Here is a 14,688-nt window from a genome sequence, read left to right as displayed (position 1 = left end):
CGCCGCCGCCGCCATCTTGGCTGCGGGCAGCCCGCGCCGCTGAGGTGGCCTTACCGGGCGCGCGGGGCGTGCCGGGAGGGAGCGGCGCGAGCGGCGCGGGCAGGTGGGAGCGGCGGGGCTCCGAGGGGATGGGCGGTGGCGGCGGTGGCGGCGGTGGCGGTGGTCCGTGTCCCCCGAGGGGAGGCGGCGGGGGGCGGGTCAGTGACGACCCCTGTGAGGGGGAAGGGGTCGGGGCCGTCCCCTGTGAGGGGTGCTGGGGGGTCAGTGGTGTCTCCTACGGGAAGGTGTGGAGGGGGCAGTCGGTGGTGTCCCCTGAAGAGGCGTTGAGTATGGTCAATGGTGTCTCCTGCCGCGGTGCTTGCATGGGGGGTCAGCAATGTCCCACAGAGCAGCACGGGAGCTCGGCGGTGTTCCCTTTGCCCGGGATGGGGATCGGCAGTGTCCCCCAGGGCAGGGCTGGGGTCAGCCGTGTCCGCCGTGGAGGGTCAGCAGTGCCGCCTGTAGCAGTGCGGCGGGTCCGTGCTTTGCCCTGTGGCCGTGCTGGGGATCGGTGGTCTGGGGGGCGGAGGTGGCACCTATGGCTGCACGGGGGATCTGTGGTGTCCCCTGTAGCCATTCCAAGCGCAGCAGCTGGGTGATGACCCCTCTCCTCCTGCTGTCCGGACCCCAGAGTAGGGCCACAGCCCACGTCAAACGCAGCATGGCAGTCGGGCCTCTGCCTGGGGCAGGGAAGTGGTGCTGGGCTACAGTTGGAGGAACGTGGAATAAATTTGCCCTGTGGCTGTGCTGCATACCTGAGATGTCAAATATTTGTCTTGCTGTTCTGATGCGAAAGATCTTTTACAGGCAGAGTCAGCTCTGCCTTTTCACCCCGGCAGACCTATTTGTGGTGGGGATGTATTGTGAGCCCTTCTGTTTGTTCATCCAGAGAGGGGTTGGAATTATAGGACAGTTCTCCCTAAGCTTGATTTACATCCTTCATAGCAAGGAAGAAAAAATGACAGTGAATTTGGAGTTCTGTAGGAATATGTTACACCAAAGCTTCTTCTCCTCTGCGGGGAGGTGATGCTTCTGATTTTTCATGTGCGTGGCCCTCCTGAATTTCCCACCTGCAGTGAGGACCAGGTGTAAGGTAATCCTGGAGCACCTGCAGCTGTAGGTGAGCCTCTGAGTTTCCTTGTCTGAAGCAGGTTGTGGAGCTGCTGCTTTTGGCTCTGTGAATTGCTGCTAGTGCTGTGTGGTGTTTGTGGTCTGGATTTGACAAATAAGATTTTTGGTAGGCTTGTCCTTGCCTTTCTCAGAGAAGTCAAAGGTAATGATGGCCTGGAAGCTCTTGTTTGTGTCTTATTTTAAAGAGTTCAGTAAGGCAACACAGAGAGTAACTCCTCTGCTGTGTTGGGGATATTCCTCCTTGATGTTTTCTGAAGTCTGCTGTACTCTCAATTCCTTCCTTACTGGCAGTGGGACAATGATGCCATGCAGAATGGGTGTCCAAAAGATCTTTTTTGACGTTTTGTCATGTAGTCCTTTCCCTTTGTAAGCAGGTCAGGCTGGAAGCCTGGTGACATTCATGATTGTTTTGGTCTCAGACTCGTCCTCCCTGCAGTGTTTCAGCTGAAGGCTCCAGGATGTGTTGCAAATCTGCCCTGTTTTCCTTTACTGACCCAGTCAGGCAGGACTGCCTTGAGGTCACCATGAGGCTGGCTGGGTATTGAGATATTAAATGTGAATCATAAGAAAAAAACAACCCTTGCATTCTGACTTTGAGTGTCAGCTTTCCTTGTTTCTTTGTTGGATTTGGTGGTGTTTTAATTGGCTGTAATGTTCATGAGAGCACTGGACAGAAGACATTAATGGAGTCACATGGTTCATTTGATAATGGGATTAATTAATTGTACTGCATTGGCTTTTCCTGCAGTGTCTTGTGCCCCTCACCTGTAGCTGACCTGCTGAGCTCCTTTACAGGCCCGTTGTCCACACAAGTGGCTGCTGCCTGAACGTGCCTTCTTCTGTCCTTCCAGAACTTCTGCAGGGCCATGGCAACGTACCTGGAGTTCATCCAGCAGAATGAGGAGCGTGACGGAGTGCGCTTCAGCTGGAACGTGTGGCCCTCCAGCAGGCTGGAGGCCACAAGGATGGTTGTGCCCCTGGCCTGTCTCCTGACCCCGCTGAAGGAGCGTCTGGACCTGCCCCCTGTGCAGTATGAACCAGTGCTTTGCAGCAGGCCAACCTGCAAAGCTGTGCTCAACCCACTCTGGTAGGAGTTGCTTGGCTGGGGATGTTAGGAGAGGCTGGATAGTACCTGATTTTTCATCTGAACTTCACTACTTCCTTATTCCCCTTTTTCTCTGCCCAGTGCCTGGCAGCCTCTTTCATTTTGATGTGGTAGGCTTGTTAAAATCTATACACCAACATTCCTGTTATTAGAACTGGCAAGAGCAAAAGAGACCAGAGGGTCTTTGGGGAGGCTGTTAAGTCAGAGAGTCCTCTCACCATCCCAGAGAATTTTGTGGTGAATGTGGAAACTGGTAATAAACAAAGATACCCATTATACTGTTATTGTGCTCTGGACTGTGGCGTTCACTTGTTTTCCTGCTTCCTACACATCCTGCTACTTGTAGGTCAGTTCCAGTATGAGCATAATGAGGTCATTTTAGAGGAATATCTTGGTCCCAAAATCATGTGATGATCATGCATACTCAGAGTGTGGTGTTGGACTGAGAAAAAGCAGGGAATACCAGCAAGAGGAAGTGAAACAAGATCAAAGCCATGGAATGAGAACGTGGCAAGGCATCCTGCACTAGCAGGATGTTGTAACGGGCTGAGGAGAGTAAACTGTGGGACAGGGAACAGCCTGTTTGTTCTGTGTTTGCACAGGATCTGGGTGGATGGCTCCTGCTGCTCTGAGACTGGAGCACTTGTGTGCTACAGCTGCACAAACAATAAGACAATGAGATAAGCCTAAGTGTAGTGAAAGGATGATTAGACCCAGGTCTGTGTCTGCGTCTGCCAAGGGCTAAGCTTCAGAGAGCTGTCAGTGGTCTCTCATGCTGACAAGCCTGGAAATGGCAGGGCTGGACAAGCTAATAAACTTCCTGGTAACAGAACAAGAGCCTGAATCCCTAAAACACTTGCTGTTCAAGCTGGAGTGTCTGTTTCTTACTCAGTGCTGTGAACCAGCATAGATTAATGAATTAGTTGTGAAGCTGTGCTGTATATTTTTCCTGAAGTCACGCCAATGCCTCATCTTTCCCTTGCAGCCAAGTTGATTATCGGGCCAAGCTTTGGGCTTGTAACTTCTGTTTTCAGAGAAACCAGGTAAGTTGGAAAAAGCACTTCCACCTTTTCCGTGAACATTTTATTGATGGCCTTCCCTGGACATTAAGCATAAATTCTGCTTCTCTAGATCCCTTCTCTTGGCCTTCTTCTGTTGCTGAACCCAGGCCAGAGTACAGTCTGCTTTACCTCACATCTTGTCAGTGATTTTACTGGCATGCAGAGCATAGGAAGGAGATAAAAATGCTATTTTGTTCCATGTGTCCTAGTGTGTTTTTTGCATTTGATATTTACTATTCTTGCAGAATATGAAATTCATTAGATTTGAGTAGACTTTTGCCATCATAAATTATTGTATGGCTAAAATCATTTCAACTAATACATTGTTGCTGCTGTAGTCTTACCTTTTATTTACACTGGATTGAGCAGCTGTCCATCCTGCTGCCCACTTGTTGTCTGTGCTTAGGAAAACAGCACTGTGGGTTTCTTGTCATGAATTAATCAGATTGGTGCAGTGTCAGTAAATAAAGAGTTGAATAACCACATCATCTGCAGGGCAGGCTCTGAACTGCTGAGGAGAGCCCTACATTTTTGTCCTGCAACTTCCTTGTCCTAATTTTTTGTTCTCTCTTTCAGTTCCCACCAGCATATGCAGGCATTTCTGAAGTCAATCAACCAGCAGAGCTTATGCCTCAGTTTTCAACAATTGAATATATAGTGCAGGTAAATGAACCACAGGCGAGTTTGAAGCCCCCAGAATTGTCTTGTTTGTGACAGATGACATATGTGTAAAATTTTCTTAGGATAATGCAAATAAATAACATGTCTGCAAGGTGCTTAAGAAGCCTCCTTGGCTGGAGGCTTTATAAAATGTCATGTCTTCCCACATCAGCGAGGTCCACAGACACCGTTGATCTTCCTGTATGTTGTGGACACGTGCTTGGAGGAGGAGGATTTGCAGGCCCTGAAGGAGTCCCTGCAAATGTCCCTGAGCCTGCTGCCTCCTGATGCCCTGGTGGGGCTCATCACGTTCGGCAGGATGGTCCAGGTTCATGAGCTGAGCTGCGAAGGGATTTCCAAGAGCTACGTGTTCCGGGGCACCAAGGACCTGACAGCCAAGCAAATACAGGTGTGCTCTGCCTTCCCTCAGGGCAGGGGCTTGTACCTCTCAGCTCTGTTGGGCTCTCAAGCACAGGGCTCTCTGGGAGAAAGGAGGGCTCAGTGCTCTTTACTGTGAGCCTGTTGCCCTCCCAGTATCTGTCGTGTCTTTTTGCCTTTGTAAATTTCTTGGAAGCTCGTTCAAGGCTGAGTTTGTGTATCTCACATAATAGACCCATGATCCATTCCTAATGGCAGTGCAAAGATGAGCAGTTTTACAGGTTTAAGTATATTTAATGCTGCAGTATTGCGGGGCTCAGGGTATATTAAATAATAATATAAATAATATGTTTAGTGTTTGAATAGTACATCTCCTCTGCCTCCTCTTTACTGTTCTCTAGGATATGCTTGGGCTTTCAAGGCCAGCTGTCCCCATGCAACAGGGGAGACCTCTTCAGACCCCAGAGCAACCTGTTATTTCCAGCAGGTAAGCTTCACCAGCACAGCACACAGCAGGGCAGATGTTTTATGTCCCTTTATGCCTGTAGGTCACTTCTAACCCTGTGTTTCCTGAGAGGGGAAAGAAGATTTAAATAGTATTGTCTTGTCATAGTTCCTTACCTCTATTGAAAACAGTTTCCTCTTTCTCAGCTCCTCTTTTTCAGTGGCAGCTCTTAACGCCTTTCAGCAAATTAACTCACCTTTGAACTTCTTTCCTGTTCTTTATGTGACTTTGCCTTCTTGTCAGTTCCTGATATCTTACTTTGATCAAATTTTTTATTTTGCACAGGCTTGTTATCTTGGAAAGTTTGGATGCAAGAAGGCAACCTGCTGCATCTCTCTACTTCTTATTACTGTCTCAGAGCAATTTATGTGTGCCAGGAACAGAGAGGCACTTTTTTCCTTCTCTGAACTTAGAGGCAGGAAAACATTGTATTTGAATTTTTGCAGGTTCCTACAGCCCGTGCATAAGATTGACATGAATTTAACAGATCTGCTTGGAGAGCTGCAAAGGGACCCATGGCCAGTGACCCAGGGAAAGAGACCTTTACGTTCTACAGGAGTGGCTCTTTCAATTGCAGTTGGCTTATTGGAGGTACTTTTAATGCTGTTGTTTGAGACAAGCAGGTCATGGTAAGCACGTGACAGTGCTTGCTGAGATGAGTGCTGGTGTTAGTGCAGCTGGGTTACAGTGGGGTGCAGAGGTGCAATTTGTCTCTACTGACACTTGAGCTGTGCTAGCACCAGCTGATGTAGAGTGGGCTGGAAGGTTCCATCTAAATGGTAAAATTTGCAGGTGTTTAAAGGTCTCTGGTTCTTGTGTGTGTTGCCATGCAAGAGGTGATACTATGCACTGGATTTATCTGAGTGCCATCTAAGATACAAGTAAAGAAAACAGAAACTGCCTGTTTCCTGTTTTGAAGACATGAAGCTTGACATGGTTTGAGTTTAAACTCACAGAGTGCTGTGACTGTCAGGAAATGCATCACTTTATTATCGAGGTGGCCTCTAGTAGGGACAGGTCCCCACCGACATTGCAGAAGCATGCGCAGACCCTTCCCCAAAGAAAGCACTGTTGCCATTTAATCAGTTTCCCTTTTTTTTCCTCCTCCCCCTCTCTGATATAAGTGTTTGTTTTTATTTTAGGGTACATTTCCAAACACAGGGGCCAGAATAATGCTGTTCACAGGTGGGCCACCAACACAAGGGCCGGGCATGGTGGTGGGAGATGAACTGAAAACACCCATCCGTTCCTGGCATGACATAGAGAAGGATAATGCAAGGTTCATGAAGAAGGCCACCAAAGTAGGTGTTGGTACATGCTGGGTGTTTTTAAAAGCTAAAACTGAATATTGTCTCAGAACACTATGTGTGTTTCATGGTTGTTCTTGAAATGCTGAGTCTTTGTTAAATTATGAGGATGGTCAAGGGAAAGGGTAAAAAAGACTTCCTCCTTGTTCTCCATCATGGTCTTGCGCCTTCTCAGAGAAGAAAGTATTTCAGTGTTGTTTCTTAGCTGATGGTGGCTGGAGAGTTCGTTCATCCACATGATCGTATCTCCTTCTAGGGAGGAAAAAGCCTGTCTCCCAAGAATTGGTCATTTCCAGAAAGCCTTCTTTGTCTTCTTGACATATAAAACAACCATTAAAATGGTAAAAATGCCAGATATGAAATGTGCTTGTCACCTTAGAGAAAGCAGGATGACACCTGTTCTCTTAACTCTCACCTGGAAATCTTTGGGTTCCCACTAAGTCATCACAGACTAGATGAATCAATGTGATTTATGCACTCTCTGTATTTGAGACAATAAACTCCGGCTCATCCAAGTGCATCCCTCATCCTAGAAGGGAGAAGTGTGCTGCAGCCAACATCTGTTTAGTTAGCACAGCACTGGTGATTGCCCTATGTGTACCTTGTGTTGGCCTGAGATGGGGAGCAGCAGAAATGCTGCACCTTGCAGCCTCCTAACCCGCATATGTGTGTTCCCAGCACTACGAGACTCTGGCCAACCGCTCTGCGGCCAACGGGCACTGCATCGACATCTACGCCTGTGCGCTGGACCAGACAGGGCTGCTGGAGATGAAGTGCTGTGCTAACCTCACTGGGTATGGTCACAGCAGGGCAGCACACAGCTGGCATCTGCTTTTTGGGTTTTTTTAGAGGGGGAGAATGGTTCAGAAAGCAGTTAAGTGTGCTGTCAGGGCAGGAGGGTTTTTATCATTCTGTTCTAAACTGTGGTTTGAATTTGCCAGGAATTACATGGCAAGCCTCACCTGATCCCAGTCCACATTTCTGGAGTCTCAAAGCAGCATGTGAATTAGCACTGCTGTTAGAAAACTCGATGGTGGGTAGAAGCTTTCCTTGTGTGGGCCAGATTTTCTCTGCTTAATGGCTCGCTTATGCTTTCTCCAGGGATTCTTGGCTTCCCTGGGTCCAGTTTTAAGTAACATCTCTAAGGGGTAAATAGTCTCTGTGAGGAAGGCTGTGTGCTAAACCAGGCCTTTTGGGGACTTGGCTTGTCTTACTGCAAGTGCAAGGTGTTTGTAAATAATCTCTCAGTGCTAGCAGGGAGAAGAGAGACTGTTTTACCCTGTGGTTGTATTACTGAGCTGCATCTGGTCAGGCCTGGGTTTGCCAGGGCACTTTGGGGAGGTCCAGCACAGCCCCACGCACCTTTCTCTTGCTGCAGTGGTGCAGCCACCCCTGGTGGTTCCAGCCCTGCTCAGGGAAAGCAGGCTGAGCAAAGAACTTCCCAGGGTTGAAACACGAATGTTTTGAAGGCAGCTAAAGCAATGGCAAGAAATAGACTTGAGAAAGCAAACTGACAAAGATGGAGCACTAACCTGTGTGGCTTTGTAGGAGGCACCCGTGAATCTGCGCTCCCTGGTGTGAATCCTGCCTGTGCAAAGGCATGCTGTAAAGCAGTACCTGCATGTGTTTGCATGTGTCAGAAGGGATGTATCCTTTGTACTTCTAGTTCCCAGTTGCTTCAGTTCCCTTGTTTTTTCTTTCCCAGAGGACACATGGTGATGGGAGACTCCTTCAACACTTCTCTCTTCAAGCAGACCTTCCAGCGGGTATTTAGCAAGGGCTACAATGGCGAATTTCGGATGGCTTTTGGTGCAAATCTGGATGTGAAGGTGAGAGATTAGTTTGGTTGGATGGAAGGAATGGGGAAATACAAATGATGTTCATTTAAAAGTCAGTTTCAGCCTCTGGGGTGTTTGGGGTGTAGGAAGGTCTATGTTTGAGGTCAGATATAGTGCTTCTTTGGGAGAAGCACTGTACTGGAGAGATTTTTATTTGGAAGCTTAGTAAGTTTGTGGGTTTTGTTTCGTTGGGTGGTTTTTTGTTGTTGTTTGGGTTGTTTTGTTTTGTTTGTTTTGTTTTTGTTTTATTTTCAAACAGCCTCTCCTCACTCAACAAGGAATGTTTCATATTGTCTCATCCATATAAATATGTCTTCATTGTTAAAATGTGGCTCTGAAGATTCTCTTACCTTCAGTAATTGTAGCAGGCGAGGGTCTGGGAAAATACCATCTCATTAAAGCTGAGCCACTGATTTAGACTGTGTGTATTCTATTTGACTGACTTCATAAAAAAAACCAGCAACTTTTTTTTTTTAACCTTGTTCAAGACCTCCAGGGAGCTGAAAATTGCAGGAGCCATTGGACCATGTATATCCCTGAATGCCAAGGGGCCATGTGTCTCTGAAAATGTAAGTTTCAGACATGGAAAAATCTTTAATAAAGAAGTAAATAAACAATGCAAAGTTTCTGTCTAGACCTATAGCTCAGCTAGAATGTCAGAGTTTTCAAGAAAACATCCCTAGGAAATAACAGCCTTTCCTAGACTAAATTCTTGTTTCCTAAGGCTTTCTTTCAACTGTATGACCTTCAAGTAACTTCATTCACACCCAGAAGATAAGGAATCTAGAAAGCCTCCCATTACTTGTACCACTAATCAGGATTTAACATAAGCTTGCCTTTCCTTCTTCTAGAGGAAAATTGCTGCTTTCTTTTTGATTCTGTGCAGGAACTTGGAATTGGAGGGACATCTCAATGGAAAATCTGTAGTCTGGATCCCAGTACAACTCTAGCCATTTACTTTGAAGTGGTAAATCAGGTCAGTCCTGGCTTCTCTTTTTTTTTTTAAATCATATTTTTTACACACCAAACTACTTGTTACAGGTCCAGAAAATGCAATGGCATCTCCTGTGTTGCAGGTGGATGGTTGCAAAGGATGAGGAAATAATTTCAGGAATTGTTCACGCTTGTCTCTTTCTTTTGTGTGCTGTGGGGGCTTGTTACAGTTGGGAAGAGCTATGGAAAAGCCATCATGTTTTGACGGCTGACCTTGTTTCATTTGCAGCACAATGCACCCATCCCTCAGGGAGGCAGAGGGGCAGTGCAGTTTGTCACTCAGTATCAACACTCCAGCACACAGAGGCGCATTCGTGTCACCACCATAGCCAGAAAGTGAGTACCCCATGCCAGTGCTCTGGCAGAGTGGCAGCAGCTCCAGCTCCAGTCTGTGCTGGAATTCCTGGCTGTTGGCTGCATGCACTGGCACACATGGATGCACGTGGCACTAACCCTTTGCTAACCCTGCAGCTGGGCAGATGCACAGACTCAGCTCCAGCACATTGAGGCTGCGTTTGACCAGGAGGCTGCTGCCGTGCTCATGGCACGGCTGGGAGTGTACAGGGCTGAGTCTGAGGAGGGACCTGATGTTCTGCGTTGGCTGGACAGGCAGCTCATCAGGCTGGTAAGACCAACACACTGAGCTTGGGGGCAGTCTCAATTTCAGTAAAAATGGAAGTGACAACAGCAGTCTTTTTACAGATTGACTTGCTTTGTTTGTGCTCTGGTCATGGTCACATAGCTGTAGCATGGGATAACTCAGAACCCAGTGTGATCAGCAAATTTGGGATGGAATAGGTGAACATCCCATCATGCTCAAAAGGTTAAACCTGAGATTGAATAAGGCATAATGAAACACAGAATAATGCAGCTGGGAAGGTCTCTGGTTCAACCCTCCTGCTTAAAGTAGGGCCAGCTTTGAAGTTAGAGCAGGTTGCTCCAACTCTTGTTCAGTTGAGTTTTGAAGAACTCCAAAGATGGGATTTCTCTTGCTTTTCTTGACAGCCTCTTCCAATGTCTGATCACAGTCACTTTTTTTTTCTTCTCTCCCCTGCCTCTATCCCTCGATCAGAATTTCCATTTCCCCAGTTTGCAGTCAGGTAGACAGTGAGTTGACTCCCTGATCCCACTCTTCCCCAGGCTGAACAAATCCAGCTTCTTCAGCCTCACTTTCTTCATAAGATGCTCCAACCCCTGACTAACTTTGGTGGTCTCTACTACACCTAATCCAATATATCCATGTCTGTCTTGCACTGGAGAGCCCAAAACTGGACACAGCATTCAGATGTGGGCCAATTTCAGGGTAGTAATCTGAATTAATTCTGCAACCTCCTACTGTCTCTTGCTTTCAATTTCACAAGGCCAAGTCTAAGTCACTGTTGGCCTTGTCCAAACTCCCATGTGGGGTTGGTACTGACACAATATGGCACATCAGACCCTAAAAAACCAGGGCCAGTCAAATAGAGATTTGAGCACAAGCACAAATAGGAACATGCTGTGTGCTGAAACAACTGTGGGATCATTTAGAGTTTGATTCCTAAAACAATTGCTACTTTTTTTTGGTGCAACTGATGCTTTTTTTTCAGTTGGTCAAATGCTGGTCTGCTGCTGTTCTGCAAGAAGTAGTTGCTGCAGAAGTGCTTCATAGTGTACAAAGCAGTTTAGGTGTAATGTAGTAGCTCTGAATTAATGGGAAAAAATGGGTAGTGCTGTAGAAGCACCATTTCTTTCATTCTTGGATAATTTCAAATCTAGATTTTATTAATATATATATATCAAAATAGATTGCATCTTCATTCTCATTCCAGTAAGACAAAGAAACCACTCACTTAAAGAAAAATAGCCTGTAAATGTTGTAGTACTTGTTCTTGTCAGGTTCATGCCTTGATTGTTTAAAAATTAACAAAAGAACACCCTGCTAGAAAGAAAGAATTCTAAAAAAAGAAAAAAATAGAAAAAATAGAGAAATAACCAAAGTATCCATTTTGCTTCCAACAGTGTCAGAAATTTGGACAATACAACAAAGATGATCCCAACTCCTTTAGGCTGTCAGAATCATTTTCATTGTATCCTCAGGTAAGAATGTCACTTCTCACAGCCATGGGAAAAGTGTGCAGGGATGAGTGGGAATGATGATAAAACATCTTGTACTATTTATCAGATTCAGCAAGGGAGGAACAGGTGCTTTTTTAATTTCATGGACTGGTCCTGTAGTTCAGTGCTGCAAGAGACTGATAAGGGAAGAAGTCTGAAGAGTTATTAAGGGGTAGACTTTTTTCCAAAGAATTTACTGTTCAAAAATATTGGACTTGGGTCCAGAAGTTTTGGCAACTTTGGCTGACATTTGTTGTCTCACTCCTCTTTCTGGTGCAGTTCATCTTCCACCTGCGCCGCTCCCCATTCCTGCAGGTCTTCAATAACAGTCCAGATGAATCTTCCTATTACCGGCACCACTTTGCCAGGCAGGATCTGACCCAGTCCCTCATTATGATCCAGCCCATCCTTTATGCTTATTCTTTCCATGGACCTCCTGAGGTGAGTCTGTGTTTCCCAGGAAGAGGTGAATCGACCCAAAATAATGAGTATTCAGTCAGAGTAACACTATTGCAGCTAAAAGGCCCCTATAGATTTTTAAAAAAATTATTAAAGGACAAGGTACTTTTGTTCAAGATCATATGAAATTATATTTGGATGGGCGTAGAAATTGCTCTCTGGCATCCTGAGATCTGAGAGCTTAGGGGTGCCTGACTTTGTTCTTTATTTTCCCCAGCCAGTGCTTTTGGACAGCAGCAGTATTCTTCCGGACAGAATCCTACTGATGGATACTTTCTTCCAGATAGTTATCTACCTTGGTGAGGTATGGTGAAATGTGTTCACGTTCTCTGTTTGTACGCCCTCCCTCCTGCCATGCTTGCTTGTTAGTATGAAGTTAAGCTTCTTGCAAAGCCCACGCAGCACAATGACTGGCTATACGCATGCTGCCTGTTGGGATACAATTCCATCCACTGTCAGAGTAAAAATAATACTGGAATCACTAAGGATGTGTTCTGCACTGAGTAGCAGATGTTGTGTTAGCTTGGCCGTGAAGGTGGTCCCTTACTGTGCCTGGAAAAGGCCAGAGAAGCTTGAAATTAAGCAGGGCACAGTTACAAGATGATACATATTTTAACAGAGTTGCAAGTATTTTCAGAGAGGTGACAGACTTCGCTTGCAGGGTTTTCACACTTACATACTCCGCTCTTAAATCAGTTAGGCAGTTTTCCAGTTTTGCTTTTAAATAATGGATGGTTTTGGAAGCTGCTGCTATATGCCTTCCCTCATGACTGAGGGAAGTGCTTAGGTACTGGCCCTTTCTAAAAATCTCCTAGAGTTACCTTAACAGTTTCTATCTACTCTTGCAGAGCAAGACACTCAGCAGCTGTGTAAAATTTAGACAGGGAAGAGCTGAGCGTCTGACCTGTGTATGTACAGAGCAATTGCTGCATACATGTACCTTGGAAATACTGTAAGGCCAAGTCAGATTCAGAATGTCAGTAATTTATAAATGCTTCATTTCTGCGTTGGCACAGGCTGAAACATACTGAAGATTTTCAACAAATTGCTCTTGCACTGCACAGACTGCTGCCAGCTTTTGTGTTGGGTGCCTGTGCTTAAATTCAGGACAGAAAGTAATGTTGTAGCCAGAGTAGTGAAGGTGTGTTTGTCTCCTAAGCAGAAGTACCAGTAGCATTTTGCGGCCTTAAGACATGCAGGGTAAAAGCGGGAGGCTTGCAGTCATCTCTGCTCTGTTTTCCTCTTCTTCCTGTCCCATCAATAGACTATTGCACAGTGGCAGAAAGCTGGATACCAAGATATGCCTGAATATGAAAACTTCAAGCACCTCCTGCAAGCCCCACTGGATGATGCCCAGGAAATCTTGCAGACCAGATTCCCAATGCCACGTTACATCCACACTGAACATGGGGGCAGTCAGGTAAGGAAGTTTCTGGAGGAGCACTGTTGTTGCCTAGAGCAAATGGCTCATTCTGCTTTTCTGAAAGGATGGTTCTGTAAGTCAAACACAATTTAGCTCTTCAAAGTACAGAGCTTGCATATTTTCTCATCAGCTTTTACTATGACTCTGTCTTTTAATAAGCTGATCCCTTGCTGGATATGCTTTTGAAATCTGAAGGTGGAAAAAAAAATCTTAATAACTTAAATATGTTTTTATTCCCCAAACAGGTGAGAAAGAAATGATTTGGTTATGTGCCTATAGTTAGCTTGCTAGGACAGTAATGCTGAATGACTGACCATCTGTTTCTTCATTCTCAAACACTGAATGAGGGTATAAAATAGTTGCTATTTTCACTCTTCCTGGAATTACAGTTGCGCTGTGCTTGTCTGTAGCTGTGAAGAGGCAGGAGCTGATGCTCCAAACCAAAGATTTGGTGTTGATTTTCGATGTGACTCTGTTGCACTGGCCTTGCACTGAGCTCTTTTCGGAAGAGCAAATGTGGCATGGGGGGAACAGTGCTGGTTTTTCCTGTGCCATGGATTCCTGTCTCACGGAATCAGAGCTGCCCTGCCAGGAGAGCACAGCCTGCTGTAACAGAGCACTTTGTGTCTCTTGGAGACAAGTTTTCTGTGGAGCAGGGCTATTTCGGGAATTGAAACCTGCTAAAGTTAAATTAGTACCTTGCTTGCAAAAGCAGGAGCATTGCTGGTCATGGATCTAAGATGGGATGAAGCCTGAGGAAGCAGACAGGTCTCTCATTTTACCAAACTCCTCATCTTTTGTCTTTATAGGCCCGGTTCCTCCTGTCTAAAGTGAATCCTTCTCAGACCCACAATAACCTCTATGCCTGGGGCCAGGTAAGCCATGGAAGAGCTGCTCATGTTTGGGAATGCTGTAAAATGTACGTGTTTATGTGTGCAGTAGCCATCCTGTCTCACCATGTGGCCATGAATGGTGTTACGTTTGTCCTTGATTCCTTATCATGGTTGTTGATAAGATAAACAGCACTGGTGGGCAGCGTGGATGATCAGAATGCAGTTTTCAAGCCTGGATGTCATGTATTTCCAGTATTCTGGAAAAGTAACTAGCAGACGGATACATACAGATCTAATTTAGCGGAGAGTCTTTTTATATCCACTTTGCTTACCTTGTTTGTGTAGAGCTTTGAGCAGCGAAATTCCTTATGCTTTAGGAAGAAGAGACTTCCCTGCAGCAGTTCAGATTATACTAGAGGGTAATGTCAGTGCTATTGCCAAAGAGAAGCATCTGTCTTTTGCAGAAGAAAAAGGTGGTTGATTTAGCAGGCAATTAGTTCAGAGTGCTGGCATTTGATGTGCTCTCAGTTTGTCCCGTGTTAACAACAGTATTTTAGGCTCCTTCTTTCTTTATTTTTTTCTGCAGGAATCAGGAGCTCCAATCCTGACAGATGATGTGAGTCTCCAGGTATTCATGGACCACCTAAAAAAGCTGGCAGTTTCAAGTGCATCGTGACTGATCAAACCGAGCAGCAGGAGCAGATGATTTACATGGATCGTGTTGATGACAGAAGTGGAGCAATTTATTTACATTTCTTTTTCTCTCTTTTAAAGAAGGGTTTTTAACTGTTACACGAAATAAACATTCAGGGAGAGTGTTTTACTTCTCCCTTCTAATTTATTTGTATTCCTGTTTGTCTAT

General features: G+C 45.7%; 1 protein-coding gene across 3 annotated transcripts; it reads left to right on the top strand.

The window, feature by feature from the left end:
• Positions 1 to 16: 16 nt before the first annotated feature.
• SEC23B (SEC23 homolog B, COPII coat complex component) lies at positions 17 to 14,561 on the top strand. Of its 3 annotated transcripts, XM_082301651.1 has the most exons (20): positions 17 to 103; positions 2,022 to 2,257; positions 3,261 to 3,318; positions 3,913 to 3,999; positions 4,169 to 4,405; positions 4,776 to 4,861; positions 5,326 to 5,470; positions 6,022 to 6,180; positions 6,865 to 6,980; positions 7,892 to 8,015; positions 8,513 to 8,593; positions 8,911 to 9,000; positions 9,247 to 9,353; positions 9,489 to 9,642; positions 11,016 to 11,093; positions 11,391 to 11,552; positions 11,788 to 11,874; positions 12,835 to 12,990; positions 13,803 to 13,868; positions 14,413 to 14,561. In XM_082301651.1, the coding sequence occupies exons 2-20, from the start codon at positions 2,037 to 2,039 to the stop codon at positions 14,500 to 14,502; spliced, it is 2,304 nt and encodes a 767-aa protein (XP_082157777.1). In that variant the 5' UTR covers positions 17 to 103; positions 2,022 to 2,036; the 3' UTR covers positions 14,503 to 14,561. The 3 variants fall into 3 exon arrangements, with proteins under 3 accessions (XP_082157777.1, XP_082157778.1, XP_082157779.1); XM_082301652.1 differs by lacking the exons at positions 13,803 to 13,868; positions 14,413 to 14,561 and having other exon boundaries at positions 11,792 to 11,874; positions 12,835 to 12,971; XM_082301653.1 differs by lacking the exons at positions 17 to 103; positions 3,261 to 3,318; positions 3,913 to 3,999 and having other exon boundaries at positions 2,178 to 2,257.
• Positions 14,562 to 14,688: the final 127 nt, after the last annotated feature.

Source organism: Coloeus monedula, assembly GCF_965178545.1.
Source record: "Coloeus monedula genome assembly, chromosome: 2".
In the NCBI taxonomy this organism is placed as follows: Eukaryota; Metazoa; Chordata; class Aves; order Passeriformes; family Corvidae; genus Coloeus; species Coloeus monedula.
Note: the sequence above shows the minus strand (reverse complement) of the source record. Positions and strands in the feature narration are given on the sequence as shown.

What these genes read in the sequence shown, in the direction of transcription:
- SEC23B (XM_082301651.1), top strand. Translation starts at nt 2,037, where the DNA reads ATGGCAACGTACCTGGAGTTCATCCAGCAGAATGAGGAGCGTGACGGA. An exon ending in CAATTGAATATATAGTGCAG is followed by an intron (nt 4,000 to 4,168) that starts GTAAATGAACCA and finishes TTCCCACATCAG; the next exon opens with CGAGGTCCACAGACACCGTT. An exon ending in CTGAACATGGGGGCAGTCAG is followed by an intron (nt 12,991 to 13,802) that starts GTAAGGAAGTTT and finishes TTGTCTTTATAG; the next exon opens with GCCCGGTTCCTCCTGTCTAA.